Source organism: Hyperolius riggenbachi, chromosome 9 (genome assembly GCF_040937935.1).
Source record: "Hyperolius riggenbachi isolate aHypRig1 chromosome 9, aHypRig1.pri, whole genome shotgun sequence".
NCBI lineage: Eukaryota > Metazoa > Chordata > Amphibia > Anura > Hyperoliidae > Hyperolius > Hyperolius riggenbachi.
The window spans coordinates 126,020,184-126,045,750 of NC_090654.1; the positions used below are offsets into that span (position 1 = coordinate 126,020,184).

Genomic DNA, 25,567 nt, shown 5'->3' on the forward strand with positions numbered 1-25,567 from the left:
TGGGGCACACCTGAGGAAGGGCTACGCCCGAAACATTTAGTGTCTGTGCCTCTGTATACTCAATACAGTCGTTTGCTGCGCCATTGGTGTGCCGTCTCCGTTCTTTCTAATTGTACATGTGCATGCAGGAGTGGTGTACCTGCAGGAGTCCAGGCATCGGCAACTGGTCTAAGCTAATTTGACCATAAAGGTGAGCAAAAGTGTGGAAAAAGTTACTGAGCTCAAATCACCTGATCTGCCATTTTGGCCCGTCTTTACTTATACCATTACTTGACTGGACCTGTCATGACCGCTTTCTATAAGGCCAGTATCATATTACCATGAAGAACACTGCTTCTTCTGTTTTTATCTTCACTGTCATTATTCTGCTCCACACAATATTGCACCATCTCTGTCCAATGCAGCTCTTCACTTATATGTGAATAGATGAGTGATAACATCTTCCTACAAGATCAACATTTTAGACTCCCAAAATAGTGTGTTCCTGGAGGATTTTTGAATGCAAATTTATGTAGGCAGAATAAATCTGTTCAAAATTATGTTACCTAAAGTTCTTTAAAGAGACACTAAAGCGGAAAAAAAAATATCCCATGTACAAACATTCTTCAAAAGCCTGATGCCACTTAAAGGGGGAATTTCTAAGTGCACGATTGTACAAAATCTCAGAATTAAAACTTTAAAAATATTTGCAAATTTGCCCTTATGATTTTAACTCCACCATAAAGTTAGATAAAATGCAAAAATCCCTGAAGCAAGCCACACAATTCTCTCACTGCTTTTGCCACTGGGTATGCCACCAAAGATATACCTCAAATGGGATATATGACACCTAGGAGGTTAGCTACATTTGACAGGGCTCACTCACCCTTTGTATTGGAGAAAATGTGGGCAGATAGATGCACTAGCTCATACTTTGTGTAACTGCCCTTAACTAGATATTATATGGAAGAACATTCATTACAAAATCTCACGTCTTATTCAAAGGCCCTTCATAATGTCCCCTAAGCTTTTTTCTGCTCAGTATTGGTCTAGTCAACATACACAAGGGCGTAGCAATAGCCATAGCAGCCATAGCAACTGCTATGGGGCCCTGTGGATGGGAGGGGCCCTGATGGTACGTGATGTGTTCATCATTAACTTTGCTTTGTTGCTCCACCCTCTAACTTTGTCTCAGTGCTCATAGACTTTGCACAGTGTGCTTTGCATGAGAATGTAAATTGGCCAATCAACTCCTATTCATAGGGTAGAAGCATGTTGCCCTTTAAAGTTGGGAGCACCTCTACTGAGAACCATGTGTGTGTGAATCAGCCCTGACCTTGTCCAAGTAGTATCTTGTGTGTGGAGACTGGTTGGTGCCTCCTTTGATACCTTCCCTGGCTATTTATGTGGGTGATGATTAGCTAGAGAGACAGCTGTCTGTCCAATTAAATTTGACTGTCATTTACTATCTTTTACATTAATAAGTAGGCGGCTGAATTAATGTCTACAGGCTGTTCTGGATTTTGAAAATCCTGTGTTCACCCTCTCAGAAGCCGATAACTTTATCTCCTTTATTTATTTGCTCAGTAGTTACATAATTTTAAGGCAATCTCATAATTTGTCCTGAAACCAGCAATGTCATCAGTTAGCTTCAATGAAGTATAAATATGCATTTAAAATACATTAGACTAGTCTTATATGGTTTTATATGGTTTTTTATTACCTGTATTTAATGTTTTAGATAGAAAATGTGATTTTGAGTTTCATCCCACACAAGCTCAGATTTCTGAAACCATGAACTTTTTTTCTTGCTTTGTTACAATTTAATTAATACATTTGTTTTATTTATTTATTTTTAGATCAAAGTATGAGGAAGAAAGAAGGTATGTTGCCTTTTTTGGGCTAAATTACTGGGCTGGTGGATGTTGGATATCGAATGTGACTTGTATAGTGTTGCAGTTGATTTGTGGGTGGTGAGGGGAGTTGCAGAAGCAAATAAAAATTAAAATAAAAAGCTTTAGTCCTTTTTCTGCTTACATTGAAAAGCAGCAAGTATGAACTGTTTTGTCACTGTGCTTCTCTGCAGTCAGCCCCTGTGCGGTTTGGAATGCAATGTGTATGTCTGCACTTCTTGGTAGTTGCTATATATGTATAGGGTGCTGTACTCAGCAGCGTACATAAGGCCTAACAAATCCCTTTGTTTAACCTCTATTCTCCGTATGTTGAACTACAGCATAGCTGTATATACAACATGTCACATATTCCAGGCTTTTCATGTCCTCTTTTCAAAATGCATAGTTAATCCTTGCAGACTTCTAGTTAGGCATGCTTTTAAAGCACATCCACAAATCGACACCACACCGTATAAGGAATTGGAATGTATGACAGATACTCTGTAAGCAGTCATCCTTGATCTGCAACACACAGCAACATGTCTAATTCTTGGTTGTCCTACTGTGTGGTTATGATTGACTGATAATTGGTTCTGAATTTGCAGGGCATTTTTATTAGAGACTGCTTGCTGGTGAAAATATGGTGCAGACGCCCAGATTAAGGATTTTGATTGGCTACTTTGAACAAAAGCTTCACTTTTGCACCAGTTTTAAGCCAGTTTTCCTCCAGCTTTAATTGCATTGGTTTGATATATGTGCTCCAGTGAGAATGATTTATAAAGACAGGTGCCAACAAAATGGGAGCAGTCAGAATCCCTGTTCGTCCATCAGAACCTGATTGTTTGCGCTTAGTAGCTGCTCCGCTCAGGGGTGTATACGGATCACCTCACTGAAACCTTGAAAGGCCCCCTCCCTTCATTCCTTAAGCCCACCAAAACCTTCCTTTCCCATATAACAAATGTGACAACCATTTCTTCCCCTCTGTACTCCTGTACTCAATAACAAAGGCAGCCATCATCGCACTCATCATCGCACATCATCCAGTTACCACAATACTTCCTCCCACCAGTGCAGCTTTGGCAATGGAAGAGTAAACATGTTATTAGCTTTGGCTTCAGGAATAGTCAGTTATTCTCTTCAGTGTGGTTAGTTACTGTCATTCACCACTCTCCTTCTCCCAAGTCTTCCCATGTGTTGCATGACATCAGGCAACATGAGTGAAGACCAGCACGAAAATGGGTGCCAGTGAGTACTGAAGAGACGGCCTGACTCTTCCTGGCACTACACAGTTAATATAATCATTATGTCAGGACTTCACAACTCTGGATGGGAGCAGACTAGGAGGCAAGTTCACCTTAGTAGATCTGCAATAATCAGCCTCATGCATGAAAATGGTTGTAAAGAAACTCATACGTGTTGCACATGACAACCTATCAGCAGGAGAGGAGCTAGGGTTTTCAATGCCCGGGGGAAAAGACAGGGTTTGCACCCCCCCTGGACAAAATGGGCGTGGTCACACATCAGAATGTGTTCATGGTCATGGGTGGAGTCAAAAGGTATTTAGATAGCCCCCTTACCCCATTTAGATAGCCAGATATGCCCCCCCTGTTTAGATAGCTAGATGTGCCTCCTTTAGATAACCTTATTCTGCTGCTGTTAATGTTTCTGCAGAGGGAGGGAGAGAAGCAGGGGAACTTCGGGCAGCCAACAAGCCACCACTCATGCATGTGGCGGTGCAATGGCTGTGCTGAGCACCCTCACAGTGCTGCGCCCGGGGGCATATGACTCCCCTCTAGCCCACCCATAGCTACTCTTCTGCCTATCAGCACCCAACTGTCAGTTTTATAGTGCTGCTTTGGAAATGAAAGGAGGAGTTTGGTTACCATGTGGAACAGGAACATTTTTCCCATACACCGCAAGGTAGGAAACCAGTATCAAAAGTACCATTCTGTCTTATTTATATGTTACGGCCAGAACCCGAAGTCTGGCCACTTCGGGTTCTGGCTAGGCATAACTTAAAGTGGCCATCTCACTGCGGCCAATGTCAGAAATTAATTGATATTTCCTAGATTCAATGTGACAAATGAAGCCGCTCTGCGATGCTGGCTCCTCCCCCTGCCCCCTCCTATTCCGCTTTGGCAGCTGGGGACACGCGTGTCCCCCAGAGTCGTTCGTAGTGGCAGGGAATCCTGCCGTTCGTTCCTGTAGAGCGAGTGCTGGAAGAAGCAATGTCTGCAGGCTTCCCGCTCTGCTTCCCTGCCGCTACGAATGACTCTGGGGGCCACACGTGAAAAGTAGCGAGCAGGGGAGGAGCACCGAGGAGCCTGCTTCATTTGTCACATTGCCGCCGGTAATCCAGGAAATCTTAATACGTTTCTGACATTGGTCGCAGTGAGACGGCCACTTCTAGTTTTGCCCAGCCAGAACCCAAAGTGGCCAGACTTCGGGTTCTGGCCATTACCTCTACAATAAAATAGATGATGAGGGGGATAACACTCCTCCCACAAGGGGGAACAGTATGTAATGAAACAATTGGTAGAACAGAGGGCCCAATGAGGATAAAATACATTAAAAAAAAAAAGAAGGCGGAGGGCTTTGTTAGAATAAATTCCACTTGTGACACGTTTCACTCTATACTCCCGCTTCTTCAGGCAAAAATGTGGGATTATCTGAGAGGCATAATTGTTTTTATATGCAAGTTTTAGAAGTTTGACATTAGATTGTGAATGATTTCCTGTGAAGGACAGTGAGTGATGTGGTTTGTTCTGTGGTCTCTGCAAATAGCTGCAAAAAGTGTCTACTCCATATAAGCCATTTAATTGAAATGTGTGAAGTTGAATGAGCTGACCCTGTCTTCCTCTATTCCAGTTCACCTATGACTTTTGCACTGAGAACATATATGAGTCATGCTGGCATTACCTTCAGAGACTCTCCTGCTGTAAGCTCTTCAGAGAAATCCCAAAGTCTTCCTGACAAAGACAAATGGCTCCCATTCCTAAAACCCAAGAAGGTGAGTAGCTGGAAGCTCAAGGGCTTTTTTGCAACATCTCCATCCTTAGAAAATATTCATACAGTACATTTTCCCCCCAGCCCCTTTAAGAGAGCACTCGAGCCAGTATTAAACTTGGAGAAAAAAAAACATACTACCTGATCTGGGGAGATAGATGGATCAGGTAGAGCCCTTTACCGCCGTTCCTGCATCAAGAAGATATCCTTTAGTTTTGGTTTTAAAGGCAAAAAAGTGTCCACAACCCCCGTGGTCATGACACTGCTCTCCTCCGAGAGTGCAGAGAGGAGGGGAAGGGGTGGGTGAAAGGCAGTGAAGGGCCAAGGAGAGGCAGGGAAGGGGCATTATTAATGCCGGGGGCATTTTGTAGTAATGCCGCCACTGCGAAGAACTCCCCTTTCCTTATTAATCTACTGACAACCTCAATGCCCCCCCCCCCCCCTCACACCCCAAATCTGCCTTGAGCCCATATTAACTACTTTGTGATTGCGAGGCTCTGACCCCTTAAGGCCGGACCAGAGCCTCTTTTTCATTATTCAAATAAAATCTTTAGACAGCTGAGTTTTGTGTAGGAGGGGACTCGTGATCGGGTCCCATGCATGGAATCGGGTGTCGCTAAAACTGCGCTGCATCAGGCTTAAGCAGCCACAAGTGAGGCATAGTTTTAATTACACCTAACCGGTTAAATGTGATTTTGATTTATTTTAATATCGCAAGAAAGTGCTAGATGATAAAGTGCCATAAGGAACAACAGGACCCACAATAGTCAACAAGTTCAAGGCCTAGATGAAATTTGAACTGGGCCAGATCATCTCGTCTTAAGCACCGACCAAGGCCATTGTTCTTCTACTCTCCTTGCCATTCTATTGTTCCCTGTGTCGTCATCCCTCCGCCCTCTGCCCCCCTTCATAGCAATAGAATGTGTTGCAAACCTCTAAGCTAGTGACGCATCTGTACAGAACTCAGCATCAAACTGTTGCACGAGGGAACAAGTTCTACTCCCTGCAGGCAACAGCAATTGTGGGTGTATATGCACATTTAAGCTACACAAAAGCAATTCTTCAGGCAATTGCTCTGGACAAAAGCTCATACAGACACGTCCCTTGGCTGTAGCTAAGCAATGCATACTGTTGCTATGGGCCGAGGAGGAGGGTTGATGGTGTGTCACATGATGGAGTAGCTTTTGGTGGGCAGGGTGAGGAGGCAAACCATGCACTCAGCCATTTCCATCGCTGAGAGATCCATTGTGCCAGATTTTTAAGCGACCTTGGGATACACATATACACATTCTAGATGAACAGCTATCTTAGCTGTGTTAAGTCAGCAGTTTCTGAGGCTTTAAGGTATATACAAACACATTATCTTTAGGGTCCGCTTCCACTATATCCGAATACACAGCGTTTCCCCACATGCGAGCCGGACGGGGAAACACTGCATATTCAGCATGCCATCTGAATTGCTTTCTGGTGGGATTCTGGACAGAATACTACTACTACTGCAGCACACATCCGTATCCCCATAGTGATTTGTCTGTGGCTTCGCATTAGCACGGGTGCTGCATCTGATTTGGAAACTGACGCGGCACCTGGTGGAAATAGAGCCTTAATGACCATACATTGATTGTTAGGATGACAGTTCAGGACTCATGCACTATACAAACATGCGGTTCAGCTTTCACCATTTACTGTTGAACGGAAGAGGGGTAAGAGATGAAGGTGCATGAGCAAGCGGCTTACAACAAGTGGGATAAATAAGAACACAATGGAATTGATTGACTAAGCTGTGCTGCTGTAGAAAATGACAGGCAGCCTACAGGGCCAATCAATGTGCAGGAATCTTGTACTTTGAAGCTACTGGACCTGCCGGGCTCTGGGCGGGTTAAGTTAATTGCTTGTTAAATATAACGAAGCGTCCTTTACAGTATCTGAACACAGCGTAATTTCACTGTGCATGCTATGGCTGCACTCATTAGCAGTGCAGCTTAGTGAATCAAGCCCAGTGTCCCTTATTGTCCCTGTTCATTAAGAGGCAGCATTAAATACATCCTAAATTCTTGTCTCCGATCACACTGAACAGCTGTCTTAGCCAAAAATGATCTAGTGCGTGTACATGAGATGTTAAGGTTTATTCACATTTGGTCCCTTGCCTGGCTGTTTTTCAGGCGTCAACAGACCTTAGGAATGGACCCATGCTGTTCTGTGGGGCTTGTTCTCAAAGTCCAATTTCAACGCATGCGGGATTTTCCATTGCACTACTGCAACAGGCAGTCCTGACCTGCACAAATTTGCTCTGCAGGGCATGTGGACACCTTAGTGGACCAAAGAGGCACTTAGAGCATATTCACCAGGATGCCTTTTGCTTATCATACCTCCTCCACAGTCCCCTGAACAGAACACACTGCTCAGCCATAGCTGATATTCTCATATATTCTCATATATTTGTATCATTTATTTCCTCTACATCATAGCATGGTTATGTATTGAACTCAGACTGCTTTGTTTTTACAGAACACCAATGCAAAGAAGGACAAAGAGCGTGAATCGGCAGATGACAAGAAGCGCAATCCCATCCTGAAATATATCGCCAAACCTAAAACCTCTCAAAGCAGTGAGTAGGAATTATGTCAGCTGTAACTGCCTTCTGTGACATCTAATTTCACAACTCACAATGGGGCATTTATGAATTTATATACAGCAAAGTCTCCAGCGGGGATCGCCTGGTAGTGAAAACTTGTGCCAGCCGAAAAAGCACAAACCCCACCCCCCCTCCCCTTTGCAGATTAAAATACTCTCCAAGTGTCCAGTGCCATCTTCTAACCTTCCTGTTGCTCCTAGTGGCATTCCGGCACCCTCCATGTACGGTGTGTCACCTGAGCAGCCAGAAGGGACAGTAAGGTTAGAAAACGGTGCTGGACACTTGGTGAGTATTTCATTGCCTAAGCACCCCCACCCCCCAAAAACAAAATGACAAAAAACATAGTACCCATTATCCGCTCAGGCATTCCGGTTGGTTGAGGCATCCAGTTGCCGGAGTTATGGATAACGGGGACTTTGCTGTAACTAAAAAGCAGTGTTAATACAGTGTGGGCACAATGCTGTGCTCACGTATTACGACTGCCAACTACTGTGCTAGCAGGGGGAGAGGGCGCACTCCTATATGCGCATAGCATGGGCTCTAGGACATGAGGAAGGTGAGGAGATTGGCGCGGGGGCACACCCAGTGGGCTCTACAGAATTGGGGGATTACTAGTTTTTAAATGACAATCTGTTTTTGATCCTAGGCATAAGAAAAAGTGAATTGACAATGCTAGAGAGAAGCAGGGATATAGTTTGCATTACTTTTTATCTTTTTAGTGCATCTGACATTTTTGGTGAATTTTAAATCCGGAAATTTTGAATTATTAGATCTCAGAAAGTGTGTCCTTGCAGATGTTATTGGCTCCAACATGTCCTGCTTCCTTCTGGCATGTTTCATGTGCTGATTTGAAAATTAAAAGGGAATATGACTTGTTGTTCTATTTGCCCATAGCAGCCTGTTAGAATACTTTCCACACTCAAAAAGAGAACATGAGGCAAAGCTCCGGTTTAAAAATACACACTTGCCTATGGAGAGGAAAGCTTCTGGATCCTAATGAGGCTTCCCACGGCGTCCTCTGGTTCTCCACCACTGCCCGGGACCCTCCATCTGATCAGGCCACTGTCCTCTTCTGGCACGAGCACGGATGTGTTGCAACCATGCAAGCTTACCGCGCAGACACGACCGTTCTTGCGCAAGTGCAGTACGGCCGCTCTCGTGTTTGAAGAGGAGTGTGGCCCTGATCAGATTACCGACAAGCTTGTGTCTGTAATCCTTGGAATGTTCGCAAACCGCAGCAGGGGAAGGTAGGTCGCCATGGGAAATTTCATTAGGATCCAGAGGTTACCCTCTTCTTTATTTGTATTTGATCATGTACTTTATTTTGTACCCAAACTTTAAACTGGACTGGAGGCAAAGAACATTTCTTTCTCTCTGCCTCATGGAGAGCTGTTCTAGTTTGATTCAAGAATTATTTTGTGTGTTTTATGCTCTTTACCGTACTGTATGTTGAATTTACCAACATTACTAGTGCCAGTACAACCACCTTTAGTACTGGGTCTTGCATTAATTTTTAGGTGATTTTCATACTTTATTTTTTTATATTTGTGCATGTAAGGTTTTTTCACGGCTTCTTATCTAATAACTGTTTAAAGTCTGGAGAGGGAAATTGGCCAAAAGTGAATGAGCAATATTTGAATCTACTAGATAGGAGGAGTTTTTGAACTAAAACAAGTTTGTGCTAAATTCAGCAAGTATCTTGCCAGGGTTGCTTGCTCCTCACCCCTGCTTTGCAAAAACCTGAGCAAATAGTCGTCCTACATAAAATCAATGAGTCACCCAAATGTATCATCAGTATTATTTAGCTAAAAAAAAATCTGTACGTTTGATGAGGATCTCTTTGGCTCAGGGTCTGTCAACCAAGATTGGTTTAACAACCATCTAAATGTGTTGCATCTATGATAAAATAATTTACCAGCTATCATGCCTAGATCATAGTCTGACCAAGGAATGGGCACAATTTCTGAAGTCTGTATACTGGGTAGCAGTGCACAGCTGGCATAAATATGGTCATTCTTGGGAAAGCATTTATGTGGATTAGAATCGTGCATCTTTTCTGGCAGGGAGACGCTCCTTCCAGAAATCCATCATCTGGTATTGATTAAATAAGTGACGAAATGTTGTGTTTTGTGTCCAGCTGGACATAAACACAAGCACAGAGAAATACATGTTTTATTGAACCACTTGTGAAATGCCTTGTGCAAAATTTCCCAAGTGGAAGTTGCTCTGCTGCAGTGCACCTGCTCCCAATGAAACAAGTGGTAACACTTAGCAGAGTGGTTACAGAGCTTAGAGGAAGAGTTTCTGTGGAACATTGTTCCCTACTCTTCATAGGAAGTTAGGAAGAAAGGGTTAAAGCATAACCTTTTCCTAACTCTCAGTAACTGCTTGGACAATTACATATAAATTCCTGGTAATGTTCCTGGCATTCTGATGAGCTTGATGGCCAATTTGCAGCTAGTGGCGCGACATGAGTAACCAACAGACATGACTGTCTCCACTCTGATATCAGCCCTATTGATTAAAGGTAAGCGCTAGTGTAGCAATAGGTCAGCTTTAGAAATGGTGTCTGTCCCTGGGCACATCAGTCCAGTTTGTCTGTCTGTCTTGCAGGAGCTGCATTTAGTGTAGTCTGAGCTTAGGTTGCAGCAAGGGCTCACAGCACCTTACTAAGCATAGCTTATGTGATGTACAGTGCTGTATTATTCCATTTATGAACCTTTCTAACAACCACAGTCAGAAGATGCATTGCTAATCTGCTCCTTAATTCCTACCTTTAAAGGGACATTTCATGTTTGTTTGAAAAGATCCATAAACATAAGTCAAAAGTGCAAATGCTTTTTTTCTTCTTCTATGTAACCACTTTGGTACCAGAAGTCTCTAGCCTCTTAATCTCTCCTAAGCCAACGCAGTACGAATCTACGTCCAGCAGGTGGTGCTGCGGCCTGCCTGGACGTAGACTCTATGGTGCAGTAAATTGGGCGTCCCCGCCGATCTCGCCGCTCTGCACCCGCCGCAATTCTCTCGCTCTACCATCTATAAGACGGCAGAGCTCTGTGAGCCGGTCAGGAGCTGCTTTCATTGGCTCCTGGCCCTGTCATCACTGTAAGCCAATACATTGGCTTACAGTGATTGACCGGGTCAGGAGCCAATGAAAGCAGCTCCCGACTGGCGCACAGCGCTCTGCCGTCTTAGAGTCGACAGAGAGAGGAGCCTGCGGCGGGGACAGAACAGCGTGAGTGGTGGGAGCGACCGCTTATTGCGGCGATTCAGTGGTATTCGTCGTTAAGCATCGTTGTAAAGTACCAGCAGTCTCTGGTCCTTAAGGGGGGCAGAGACTGCTGGTACGGAAGTGGTTAATGACCAGAGACTTCTTAACAAAAAACAAAAATAAGGCTCACCGACGAACTCTAGCCTTTTGCGCCACTCTACTGTCGCTGCAGCCCACTCCATCTGCTGTAGGACAGCAAAGCTTTGTGAGCTGGTCAGGAGCTTATTTTATTGGCTCCAGACCCTGTGAGCACTGTGAGCCAATCATAACCACCAACTACATTGTGTCATAAGTTTCCGAATCCCTGCCGAGCCGACGCAAAGTCTGCAGCACATTGCCGCACGACTTTGGAGGCTGGGGAAGTCATTGGAGTCAATGGGCGATGCAGGAATTTAATTGACAGGAGCGCATTGCATCACGGTGTGCATGCGCGGACTGACTGGAATCCCAGTAACGTCCTTCCTACCCAGCAGTGAGTATGTCACCGAATGGGGAGCGGCACTATGCAAATGACCCTGTCGATGCACTCTGCCGCAGGGTCATAAGTTTGTCATTTTGTTGCATTGCAGTGGGATGCGGCTGGAGCATAGCATCCACACCACACCGCAATACAATACATAAGTGTAAAACAGGGCTCAAAGATTTCAGTTAACTTTAGTAATTATGTATTTACAATTTCCCAACAGCCTCTGCTGGGTTAAAATGACTCTGCATACTCCCAATCTCTCTGTTCAAGTGCAGATAACATTTGTAAACACTAGGCTGCAGCAATGTCAACAGAAGCAATGGGTAACATTATATGAACCAGTGGAAAAAAAGTTGAATTTAATATTTAAAAAAGTTCCATTTAATATTGGCAGTTGCAGCACAATAGCAGTCTGGCAGTAGTAATATAATATCAGCTTCGTAAGATCGGTGTAATGCCGATGATTTATTGATACACGTGAAACAGTCGTTGTGATTGGCCACTAACTTCTACCACCCACCCCTTGTAATTTTCACCCCGGGTTGATGCATTGTAGCCTGAGCCAAGATATGGATTAGCTGGATGTTTGGACTACTGTTTGTTTTTCGACCATGTGGATGTCTTTTATTGCAATAAAGAAGCTTTTGCTACAGAATGGAACTTGGTGGTGCACACTTCTTCTCATCGAACTAAAAAATAGATTAAACTCATGCAGTGTCTAGAAGGATGTCAGCTCTAATGCAGATTTGCATTGTGAAAAACCAAACGTGTTCCTGTGAAGTGTGACACCCTATCTAAAGAGTCTATACCTAAAAGTATACAGTATCTCCGCCTTGGGAGTTCAACTTGGCATACCAGGGTTACAACAGGAATCTGGGTCTACAATACAGAAGGTAATACAGATGGTCAATGAGTTACTAATCTTTTCCAGTTGCCAGTTGATGCAAATTAAATTTTTTTGCAAATTGATCCTATTCCAAGCTGCATAAATATAACAACAAATTAGCATCTCACAGACCATCTTTAAAGGAATTCTGTAGGGGGGTTGGGGGAAGATTAGTTGAACTTACTCGGGGCTTCTAATGGTCCCCTGCAGACATCCTGTGCCTGCGCAGCCACTCACCGATCCCCCGGCCCTGCCTCTGGTTCACTTCTGGAATTTCAGACTTTAAAGTCTGAAAACCACTGTGCCTGCGTTGCTGTGTCCTCGCTCCCGCTGATGTCACCAGGAGCGTACTGCGCAGGCCCAGTATGGTCTGCGCCTGCACAGTACACTTCTGGTGATGTCAGTGGGAGCGAGGACACTGCAACGCAGGTGCAGTGGTTTTCAGGCTTTAAAGTCTGAAATTCCAGAAGTGAACCGGAGGCGGGGCCGGAGCATCGGTGACTGGCTGCGCAGGCACAGGATGTCTGTGGGGGACCATTAGAAGCCCCGGGTAAGTTCAACTCATTTTCCCCCCACCCCCCCTACAGTATTCCTTTAATCTTGTGGGGTTAACCTTTTTAGTTGTATTTCAGTAAAGATGGTCAGTGAGATGCCACCGTAACCATTCAGTTTAATGCAAATTGTATGTAGCATGGCATTGGTCCAGGAAATTGGCTGGCCAATTTAGTAACTAAATACAGTTTTCAGGCAAGCTGGAATTATTACCATCTCATTAACTATCTCAGTTATGTACCACAATGTTTCGGGTGTCACTTGGAGCACTTTATAATGTGCATGTGATGCAGGAAACCCTGTGCTGCTTTGCAGCAGGAGTACGTTAACCATTTCACAACTGAGGGGTTTTACCCCTGTAACACCAGCGCTATTTTTACCTTTCAGCGCTGCCTACATTCTAGTATTTATGTACTATGATTGGTTATGGGGACTCTCCAGTCCCCATAACCAATCATTGTACTGCAGAGCCGGGGTGTGTGCGCGCGCGCGGGTCGCATTTGTTTACATTACATTGTTTTGAATGAAGACGGCTTCTGTTTAAAGCCGTCTTCATTCTACTCTCAATCGGCGAGACTAATTGGATTTGGGAACGCTCGTTCCTAACATCCAATTAGTCACCTGCTGTGCGGGCTGGCTGGAGTGTGCGCGAGAGTTCCCCGCCCACTCCCAGCCAGTAAATAAACAAGTGCGCCTTTCTCCGTCCCTGGGGGTGAAGCGGTGCGCAGAGGGACGGAGAAATTTAGCACTGGGGGGGTGAAGTGGTTAATACATCTCACAGCTCTACAGCCACATTAGATAACTTGTATGCAGTCATCCATCCCTCCTCCTCTTCCCCAGGGAGGGGAAGCTGATTTAAATCTGAACAAAAGTCAAAGGAAACATCCACTCCTCTGATTAGGACTAGTTTTCTATTGTGCTATCTTTGGTTTGTTCAGTTGTCTTCTCTTCACCTGACTTCAGTTGAACATGCCAGCTGAAAGCGAAGAGAAGACTCATAGGAATCATTGTGGGAGCTTCTGCTCTGAAATTCAATGGAGTTGAATCACTATCACTATAGTTTCTCTTACTGCATGCTTAGGGTGCCCTATCAGAGTTAACATGCCCTATCAGAGTAAATGTGCCTTATCAGAGTTGGCGTGCCTTATCAGAGTAGCTATCAGAGTAACATAGCGAGCGCTACGAACTTATGCCTGCTATTTGGCAATGACGACTATTGGGCCAATCAAAGTGCGGGGATAATGTCCTTTTAAAGTGATTGGACCCGCAAGGGCTCAGGGCAGGACGAGTGGAGCTCTCGTCATTGCCAATTAGCAGGCATAAGTTTGTAGCGCTCGCTGTGCTGCTCTGATAAGGCACGTTAACTCTGATAAGGCATGTTAACTGTGATAAGGCACGCTAAGCATGCAGTAAAAGGAGATATAGTGAATCAACCCCAATGAGTGGGAGGAGCAAGTATTAGGTAATTCGACAGCATGGTTCTGGGTAGGTGTCACCTAGTGCAAGTGACAGTAATATGCAACATCAGTAGTGTCTGTGGGGCAGTGGTACAATCTGCTGTGGGTGGGTCCTGAGAGAATATATTATGCACCACTTTGGAGACCTTTCTTGATGTAGTGTATGTTTAATATACAGTATATGGTACAGTTGTTTGGCTCTTTCTCCCTTTCCAAGCACTATGCTCTAATTCCTCTGCTGATCACTTTAATAATCAAGAGTTAATTGCTCATATTTTTGTTTCCCTTGTAGCATTTCATGTCCCTTTGTCCCCTGGTGAAGGTAAATCCCCTCTCTCCATCTGTCAACTTAATACAGCTCTCCTGCCTATCACATACTCCTCTGCACTAATCCTAACGTCCCAACTACTTCTGAATGCCTCCGTTGTAATTATTCTGACTTTCTACTCACTTTAACTTCCTTTTTCAGCATCAAGTTGTATTGCAGTGCCTGAAATAGGCATGTCTGTTGGCTGGAGAGCTTACAACCCAATTGCCGTTGCATGTCCCTAGTATTTTAGAATTGACCTTACGAGTAGGCGCTTAAAGTGCAGGAAAGCATTGTGTGCTGTCTAAAAATAGCAAGTGAATGTTTCATGCTGCTGCCACAAGTGGTGCCCGATATAGAGAGACAATCATTCAACAAAGCATGACCAGTTTAACACTGTAGTCAGAGTGCTGAACCTTGTGTAGCCTGCATTTGTCATATTCCTCAGCCTGAACCTCAAAGTCCCTTTCAAAGAAGTGAGTTAATTTATATGAAATCAACCTCAAATTGCCTGTTTGGCATTGATATCACCTGTTGTTAATATGCCTTTCCTATTTGCAGTTACTTGTATAAATGATCCCAGTACTAGTATAGCAGTACTGTTCTGTTATGACCCCCTTCCCTGTGTCTTCACCTGCTGTCTGCAAGCTTCCCACTACTCGCTTGTATTAGGTTGTCTATGCATAAAGACTGAATGTCTCATTGTTTGTACAGTCCATTATTTCCCAGTCTGATCTGGTCAGATGGGGTGAATCACAGATCCGTAGATCTGTGACAGAAAACAATTACTAGCTATGAGGGATTTCCAGGGATATGGGAATGAAAAAGCTGGGAGGCCAGAAAGACACAGAAGCCCAGCTATACAGAGTGATTGTAATGGGGATGTACATGCAAATAATAGGCATCCATGGAGATCTGAGATCTCTGCATGGGGTGTCCATTTGTTTTATATATACTAGACACAGGATATTGGGGTAGCAATGCAACCCTGGCAGCATCAGCTACTTACCTACCATTGACCCTTTGCCTGAATTAAACCTTCCTGCCCTATGTCTAACCATAACCCATCTCAGAATCAGAATCATTTATTTTGCCAAGTACAACGGGGGTTGTACCCAGAATTATTCTGGCCTCCTCTCACAAACCCTAACTGTAACCCCTGCCTTAATGCTACCCAACTCAACAGCCCTAAGTATATCCCTTATGCTACTAAAATACTTAATCCTGATGTCATCTATTTTAACTTAAGAAAGTTAACTTACCCTAACCAATGACCCTAATCTAAACCTAAGCTGTGCTAAAACATAACATTAAAGTGTAACTGTCGGGCATAAAATCAAAAATCAATTCTTTATTTTTATCTGGTAAACAAGTAATAAGGATGCTAATCAGGCAACCCAAAATTTAAAATCTCTATTACTTTTCTTGTTTATAAATGATCATTCCCCAGTTTATCTGACTCTTATTTGGTACGTTGCCGCAAAAATAAAGTTGCAGGGCACGCTGGGTTGTCCTTTTTTGCTTCTGTACGTTAGTTAAGTCTGAGGAGAAATAAAGAAGCAAAAAAAAAGACAACCCAGCATGCCTTGCAACTTCCTTTGTGTGGCAACGTACCAAATAAGAGTCAGGTAAACTGGGGAATGATCATTTATAAACAAGAAAAGTAAAAGAGATTTTAACTGTTGGATTACCTGGTTAGCATTCTTATTTTTGGGTTATCAGATAAAAATAAAGAATTGATTTTTGATTTTATGCCCGACAGTTGCACTTTAACCCAAAAAGTCAATTAAACTTACGTATTAGAATGGTTCTCAATAATTGCATTGGTAAACGTCTTGGCACACAATCAAACAGTGGTGCAGTGGTGAAAATAATTGCTTCACTTCTGTGGGACAGACGGTAATGCTTTACAATTGCATAATTCATCAGGGGAGGTTTGAGGTTGATTTAGAGTATTTATTTACAATAAACAGAAACCTTCCTTAGATCAATTATTTATCTCAGTGAGTGACATTTATGTAAACATCATAGGAAATTCAGTGGTCCTATGATCCGGGCCATGACATCATAAGTCAAACTGTCATTCACTTTAATTTCCTCAAATTGAGAAAACAGTAATTGGTTTATAATTTCTTCGGCTTTCGACCTAATAACTGCACTAACAAAATCTTGCTCTCCAGATACTGTCTTCTGATATAAACTCTTCTAATTTACTAGCCTTTCTGGGTATTCTCCCTGTACAGCCCTCATGCTTTACTCTTGTGTGTCTCTTCTTGTACAACTTGATGACCTCACTTCCTGCCAGTGACCTTACAAATGTCAACTGTCTTGGCTGATGTCTTATGCTTAAATTCTTCATCTCTTCTCAGTAAAACCCGGTAATGTTAGGAACATCATCCAACACTTTGAGAACAACCAGCAGTATGACCATCAGGATTCTCCAGGCATGCAACGTTTGTCCACTGGAAGTTTTCCTGAAGATCTGCTAGACAACGACAGGTAAAGAGTCTGTTCCTTTTACTTTCTATTTTTAGTAATAACCATGCCACGTACATTGTTTCATGTAATAGAGTTTTGTAGCTCCTGTCCTTCTGTTTCTCTTTCCTTCACAGCTGTCCTGTTTTTAAATGTGATACATTACAGTTTATATTGACTTACACCTGAATTGTTCATCCTAAGGTCTTGGATTGCAACTCAGCCTGTAACCCACCTCTGTGGTTCCTCTCATGCCTGCTTAGGCTATATGTGGTATATGTAGCTAAATGGCCCTAGGGCACATGCTTTCTATGATGTTGCTAATGTGCTTAGCCTGGCTGGCTGTTAATGTGTATGTTCCACTGCTGCCCCCCAGTCTGTTATGAACCAAGTGCTAGTTATCAAACGTGACATGCTTTTTTGGATTTTGTTTTTGCAAATAAAGTTCACTAAACCTCCAGTGAGTCTCCTGTATTGCTGCAGTGGAGCCTCCTGTGAAACGGCAGCTGGTTTCAATCAGCCCTAAAATAGCAGTGGTTGTGTAGTCACTTGTCCCATGATAATGAGGTGTAAATGTAGGTACAGACGGTACATTATGCAAAAAGAAGTAGAAATAATGAATAAAATAATATGGATCAGTATCAGGCTCCCTGCACACTGCAAATCAGTTTTCTGATTCCGTTTTCGATTCCGATTTTCAATTCCGATTCTCCGTGAATACATTCAACAGAAAAACAGATCACAAAAAGCAGCATGCAGTAAAGATTAAAAATCGGAATCGGAGGTAAAAACCGATTAAAAAGCAGAATCGGAAATGCATGCAGTGTGCAAGAGGCCTCAGACAAGAGAGCAAACAGGAGAGCTAGGCAAGGGCATGCGCACAATGATGGACATTAATGTATTTCATACAAGATGACATGAGAGAAGTTAAACTTCAGCTGTGGGTTACAAAGACAAGATGGGCAACCATGAAAATGGGTTGCTTAGAAAATCTAGAGCTTTCCAGAAGGTACTGAATTGAACACTGAAAAATATGTTGAATTCTTACTTAGATTTTCTAGCTTTTCCGCCCTTCTTTGTTGTTGAGGGAGTGCATATTATAGTCTTAACCATGGCCAACTTTCCAGACCACTGAAACTTGCCCTTTTGAGGGTGTAATTGGGCCAGAGGACAAGGAGTGATCCAGTACAACAGCAGTTGTATCTTGATCTATGCAAACTTTATGGCGTTGTCCAGAAAAAGAGATCTATGTGGAAATTGAGAGAAAATTGTATTAACTGCAATACATGGAAAGACTAGAGCCCATAAACAATTAACTTGAGTTAATTGAGTTTTCTCCTAAGAGATCATTTTCATTTTTTCTTTAAAATGACTTTTTAGCATTTTACAACTGAAAAAGTGGCAAAAAGTTGGTGAAAAGGTGCTATCAAAATTGTGTCTTTTTCTTCTTGCTGATGACTTAAAGGCATTTTATGAGGTATGAAAATAACTAGGACAGTACTGTCCAACTTCATCAGTGGATGGCCACATTTTATTCAGACTACATGGTGGAGGGCCGACCACAATAAATAGGGTTCTCACGGTACCAATAGTGGAATGAAATACACATAATCTGACAACATCCCCCCTCCAAAAAGAATACACATCTGGCAGCATTTCCCCCCAAAATACACAAATTCAGTTATTGAATATTGATTCAATAATTTATACATTAATATTGTAAAAATAAACAGTGCTATACATTAATTTGTTTTCAGTAAAGCTACTAATCTGGAGGCTCACATTTATTTCCATGTAAACATTGAAAATTGCCTGGCTGCATGAAGGGCTTTGACTGAAATCTGACCAGATTAGCGTCATGCTTGTTTCAGGTGTTTTGATTTAGACATTGCTGCAGCCAAAAAGATAAGTAAGACTGCCAGGCAACTGGTATTGTTAAAAATTATAAATAAATATGGCTACCACCACATGCCTCTCACTTCAGTCTCCCGTTAAGCCCACAAGAGATCAATGTTGGCAGTCAGATCCACTTTCCTGTACCGTACATAGTTAAAGATGTCTAATAATTTACTATGTTCTACCTACAACACAGTGTGTTTTTATTATGACCCTAAGTAAGACAGAACAGTCTTCAAGAGAACCTGAGGCGGTTTGTGGTGAGGGGGATGGGACACAGAGGCATGTCCTCTGCCTCATGACATGTCTCTGTGTCCCCCCACCGCTGCGCTATAGCCCCCCCAACTTTAGCAACATTACGTGTTGCTATCTCTGAGGTAAACATAGGGGAGAGGGCATTCCTGCGGGGTTTCCAGAGCTGCCACCGGGCAGCTCTCTCTCCCTGGCCGCGCCTCCTGCCGCCTCCCTGCACACTGGATGAGAAAATCAATCTCTCTTTCCAGGGTCGTGTCACGGAAGTGAAAGTGGGCCATTGCGGCCCACAGGAAATGGGAGGGGAGCGACTGTTTTTGCGGCTACCTGATCCGCTTAGCACCCCGGATCAGGTAGCCTACATTTTTTTTTTAAATATGAGTTCACCTTGGGCTCTCTTTAAAAACACTGAGTTTGGAATTCAGTCCTATATGAACATAATAAACATAGTTCAAGTACTGTCGATATGGAATGGCCCTGTTGATTAAGTTTGGGAAACTGCCAGCTTGAGATTTGTTATGAAGTGCTTTGATGCATTGAGCTGACCACATTGGTTGGTAGCTAGCAAGGCCCACTTTCACAAAGAGTAATAAACTAGCGGATTGCCCTGATACATTTCATAACTGTATACACATCCTTGTATGGACTGAATGTTTACAAGGCATTACACCTCTTTGGTGGTGCTAAATTCAAAATGTCTTGCAACAGTGTGGTGATATAGGTCTATTAAGATCTGTATTTCGATGAGGTTTCAATACACAAAACCACAAAGCTCTGTAGTGCTTTGTAGAGAGGAATATACTTGTTACTTGTTGATCAATATGTCATTTTAAAGTTGTGTGCTATTTTTGTGTTTATTTGAAGTTATGTGTGATTTTCAGGTTCTGTTTTTTCACACAATATTCCGCTTCAAGTATCTGGTTATTATTAAAGTAAATGTAAAGCAGTGCAAAAAAAAAAACAAAAAAAAAAAAAAAAACTTCGAAACTTGCCTAAGAAGAGGTTGGTTGGTTCTGGAGCCGATAGAGCCTTCACGGCCCTCTCTCTGTCCTGTAGTTTCAGCACCGGAACTTGGTGAAACTTTGTGACTAGCTTGGATGAATACGCTTCCCTGAGTACTTCAGAAGACAAGGTTTTTTTTTCCTTTTTTTTTGCGCCGCTTCACACTTACTTTAAAGCATATCTGAGCTGGGAAACCTTGGTTAACTGAACGTGCCACCTTGTAATAAGGTGCTTGTTCTCAAAATGGGAAAGATCCACTTCTTTCTCTTCATTAGTATATTGCCTAGCTTCTCAGTACGTGGATGTGTGCCTCAGGGAGTATTTCATTTGGATTCCGAGGGAAATTGCTGTTGCAGGTTATATAAACAATAATTAATACACATTTCTTTTTACTTTTAATAAGAAGGTAAGGGAATGTTTGTACAGTAGTTATATATAATTATGGAGCAGCCCTAAAAACAATATATAATGTATGCATGGGTTCTTGAGATACTGTTATTTACAATAGGAGATATTTTTCAGAATGGTACATTATGCAGTAGTTTTGAGAACCCCCTCTGTCAGGCACCAGGCTAATCTGAATATCAGAGCAGTCAACCACAGCTTGCATAGAATGCACTGCCAGACTCTGCCCCTCCCTGCAGTGACTGTAAATCCCTGCTCACCTGCTCCTAATGCACTATACTTAGGATACAAATGATAAGAAAAAAAAATACAGAATTCACTACTGACAACAAAAGCATACAATGGTTTACCTGTTTCGTTTTCTATGGGATATTTATCCACACAGTTGAGTAGTCTTTACCAACCAGCACAAATCGCCGGCAGTACTCACCATGGTGAAGGCCAATTTCTGAGGCTGTTTGTGGCCTTTGCTGTGCTTAAAGTGTACTAGAGCTGAACAAATCTAAAGAATCTATATTTACCTGCGGCTTCCTCCAGCAGCATAACCTTGTGTGAGTCCTTCGCCGTCCTCCCGTGGTTTGCTATTCAGCTGCAATCAGCCCCGGTAACAGGCTCAGTTGCGTAAGTCGCGGGCATGCGCGGAAGGCCACAACTGAGCCTGTTACCGGGGATGATCGCGGGTGAACGGCAGACCACGGGAGGATGGCGAGGGGCTCGCGTACTTATGGGGCTGGAAGAAGCCCCAGGTAAGTGTAGATTCTTTAGATGTGTTCACCTCTGATTTATGTTAAAAACTGGGTTCCACGGCTCCCCCAAGATTGATATACTTTCAATAACCGTATTTTATCATTTAATACAAAGATCATGATATGTATTTAGAGTGGGGTATAGAACTGTAATAGCTAGGCTTCTTTCTAAAATTGATCCTCAAGCAACTGGAAAGCGCACTTATCCAGCACCAGCTGATCCCCATTGGTGCCGGATAACCGAGACTCTACTGTGTAAAGAATTAACGTATTTATTCAGGAGGATTGGAGTTGTGAGTGAATCAAAGACCACTGGTGGAAATGTGCTCCAGGAGGAATGTAGACCTGCACCTTTGAACAATTTGAGTTCTAGAGAATGACCTTCATCAGGTGGATTTAGAGAAGTTTGGTTGGTGAATGTGGTTTCTTGAATACACAGTGATGTAAGATGTAATCATGTGAAACTACTGCCATGGAGGCATTGTAAACTTGCACTAGACTATGGATAGCTTGCTATCCTGGAGCGTACACTGGTGTAAACTCTGAGATTTGGAGAGCATTTATATTGTTGCTTTATTGAAATGCAAGCCCCAGGCCTTATTTGTTTGCAGAAGACTTCTAAACCAAGATGTGTGGAAGTAGCGACAAAAAACAAAAACAAATTGTATTTGTACTAGTGATGAAAAAAAAAACAATTAACTGAATGATGTTCCCTCACATCTAATTGTGGACCCACAAGAGTCACTATATATATATATATATATATATATATATATATATATATATATATATATATATATATATATATATATATATATATATATATATATATATATATATATATATATATATATATATATTTTATTTATTTATTTTTTTTTATTTTTTTTTGTAAGTTTGTATGTTTCCTAAACTTTTAATGAAGGGTATTCGATAAGATGGCCAAGAAGTTGTATGAAATGTTAGCATACTAAATAATAGCTGGGAGTTTCAACACAAAATCAGACCCAGGATTGGATAGATCTGTAGCAGTGTCTAGAACATTGCAAGTGTGTCAATGACTGCTGGAAGAGTTTGAATGTAACAGTGTCATAGGGGCGGGAGCACCCTGAGGAGACATGTTATGTGTATCACGTCAGATCCTACTAATCAGTGTGGGTGACTGATTTAGGGCCAGTTCGCATGGGCGTTCAAGGTCAGCAGTCACGGCTTTCGTCGTTTAAGCGTTGTCCATTAAAATGATAGGACAGCGCTTTCTACATGAAAGTATGTAATTTGCATAAATGTGGAGCTTGAGCCCCTTATCTCGCCCTCGATGCTACAAGTTTGGTGTTTCCGTGTCTCCCTAGATGGCTCAAAGTGAGACGTGACAACCGAATGACGGGAACTAGCATTGGTTTAGCATTGGCTAAACAAGATATCCCCCTGAGGGCCCTTATTGTTTCCTACTTGCAATCTACTATCACATGTTAATTTTTGGGCCATGTGCTATTGGTGCTGTTGGTACATCTGCCAAGGCGGAGGCCAGTCACCACGGGGAAGGAGTTTGACATGGCTGAAAGTCTCAGTAATCGAACAGAAATGCAAAAAAACAAACACAAAAAAAACCAAACATATATATATATAGAGAGAAGTGGAGAGAGAGAGAGCGAGCGAGAGACACACTGCCATCTTCATTCTCTGGTAAGCAATGCCAGTTGCCTAACTTCTGTGCTGATGCTCTGCCTCTAATACTTTAAAACACCATTCAGGAATGAGTGTGCAGATCAGATGCTTTGACTCTGGTCTGACTCTGCTGACTGCATGCTTTTGTAGGTGTGCGACTCCAAAACAACTAAAGCCACGAGCTTTCCATCACAGCCAGGCAACTGGCATTGTTTATAAGGAGTGAAGATGGCTACCTCCATAATCCTTTTACTTTAAGGTTCCCTTTAACACATTCACCTATTGGAGTGTCATGCATTTCAGGTCTCCTGCAGATCCACTCTTCTTTTTAGCAGTGGCATACAGTCTATCACCTGCCGGCCACTGATGCACGTTATAGGAAATGCAGCGACAAAAGCTGCAAGGAGATGGACTTTACGGTACAGCTGAAGGAAGGGGGGGGAGGGGTGAGTCGAGAGTTTCTGTCATGGATCTAGTGTGTCTGCAGCTCTCTCAAAGCATTGCCAAATGATTCAAACTGCTGGATCATCTCAGGTGAGAACATTGTTTCCTGCTGGCAGAGTTCCTACTTATGCGCGGACTAGGGGGGCCGGGCTGTGTGGCGACGTCATCGCCCGTCGACCGACCCCTCTGTTTTCTCTGTCCGCGCATGCGCATCCGGATGCGCTGACTGCGCATTGGGCGTGTGGCGTCTTTCACATTTCCGGCTGGCCCGAGCTGCCTGGAACGCAAAGGTAGCGCTCGATGACGAGCGTGGCTGACGCACTTCCGGGTTAGATGCCATTTTTGGCGTTGGGAATGAACGCTACCTCATTAACAAGCAGAGACTTGGTCTGAGGTCCTGAGGAGACGGATTACCGGCGAAACCAGTCGACTATCCAAGCCTTACAGCTTATAGCCACCCAGCCTACAATCCCTCTATCCAAAGTGGTTTTCCATTGCCATCAATCTGTGGACTGCATAGTGGGCACATGGACTCTCTTTATTCCTGCAATCATGTGTCTCCAGGAGTGGTAGCTATACACACTTTGCCATATGTTTTTGAAATACAGCATGCTTCTAAAGTACAGCACCTTTGACTATGCATTATACTGACTGCAATTGCCTCTGTTGAGTCCTGTGGATGTTGCGATTGGACATCTGACTGTGAAGTGATTTGATTCTTGGTTTTCATCGGCCGCAGGATTTCCTGGTCAGCAGCAGAGTCAACTATACAGTGGATCCTATAAGCATTACTTGTTCAGTGACACATTTAGGAGCATCCTGCTATATAAGTGCTTTGTTTACCTTCAGAATTTTCATGGAGCCATGCTGATCCATACCCTTTATGAGGATGCTTATTGTCATACATACATACAGCATATCCTATGTTGAGGGACTTTGTGCGCTAATATAGGCTATAGTTGGCTTATTGCTGGACTGGCCAAAACAGACCACTTGTTTTCATCATACTATCTCTGTTTATTGAGTCTAATGAGTTTTTAAAAATTGATTGTTGTATATCTAATAAATGTTTTTCTATGTTCATATATCTATGGCTCATGGAGTGCTTTGGCATGCAGATGGGTTCTGCTCTTTTCTGTGCTTTTCTTGTTATTTAGCCATACCACTCTGAACCATAGCCATTGTTTTGTACTTTTTGATATTTTGAAATAGTGGTGTGTTGGTTGAGAAGCTTCCGCCGCATCTCTGTCCCTCTGTGCACCGTGTGTACGGCTGCTGCACAGAGGGACCTGGCGACGAACTGTCGCTGCTTTTTTTTTTTCTTTTGTCTCATGTGAGACATTTGTGCATCATGTGTATGAGGCTTTAGGCCTCTTTTCCATGGACAGTTGATGGGCAGTGAAATGCCTCTCAAGCTCTCGCAACTGCCTGCTTCTGCCTGGCAACTGCTTTCTGCTGCCTGATAACTGCTCACTGCTGCCTGGTAACTGCTTGCTGAACACAAAGTGCAACTGTCCCTGAAAAAGAGGCCTAACTGAACAGTAGGGGTGGTCAATAAGATGCAAATTATTTTAATTTGATTCAGAATTGTGCAAATTTGAATTGCTTGAAAATGAATCCGTCGAATTAAGTTGAGGCTGGATTCGATTGTTTTGTTTTTGTGCTGCATAATTCTACATACAAAATTTGCTAAATTCTGTGTCAACTCCAAATTATTTGCATCTCACTGACCATCCCTTCTGAACAGTAAAGGGGGCCCTTCTATTTGAAACCCTTTCTGGTGGAGGTCCAGGAATAATAAAAATAATTTCTTTAGTGCAAAACACAATAAACAAAATACGGATAATTGTTACCGCTATTATCATCATTATTGTTAATGTGCAAAACCTTATACATTCCTCTTTATTGACAAACCATTTTTTTATTTTTAATGCTATAAATTTGTCTATGATGACTTTGTTAGTCATTACAACTGAAGTATTCATGCAAAAGTCTTATTCAAAACATTGAATATGATTGTTTTTTTTATATGGAATATGTTAAGACATGTTAAGGTATATCTGAAGTTTTATATATGACTTTATGGGTAAAAGGTTACATGCAGGATCGCTGATTGTGCCATGAGACAACCCTCTATTTTTATAAGCTCGCAGCACTGCGTCTGTGTTTTCTGTCCGTTCCCTGATTGCCTGGCTGTATTTAGCTGCATCAAGCAGCCGTGGGAACATGGA

The 25,567-nt window shown here is 42.8% G+C and overlaps 1 protein-coding gene across 5 annotated transcripts in view; it reads left to right on the forward strand.

Annotated features, from left to right (window-relative positions):
- The window catches only part of ARHGEF11 (Rho guanine nucleotide exchange factor 11), a 259,221-nt gene that overhangs the window by 172,368 nt on the left and 61,286 nt on the right, over nt 1-25,567 (forward strand). For 4 of the 5 annotated variants that reach the window (XM_068253474.1, XM_068253470.1, XM_068253471.1 and 1 more), the window contains 5 exons: nt 1,839-1,862; nt 4,740-4,881; nt 7,386-7,485; nt 14,437-14,466; nt 16,821-16,950. In XM_068253474.1, the coding sequence (XP_068109575.1) occupies nt 1,839-1,862; nt 4,740-4,881; nt 7,386-7,485; nt 14,437-14,466; nt 16,821-16,950 (426 nt within the window). The remainder of the gene's footprint in view (nt 1-1,838; nt 1,863-4,739; nt 4,882-7,385; nt 7,486-14,436; nt 14,467-16,820; nt 16,951-25,567) is intronic. The other variant, XM_068253472.1, reaches the window with a different exon arrangement.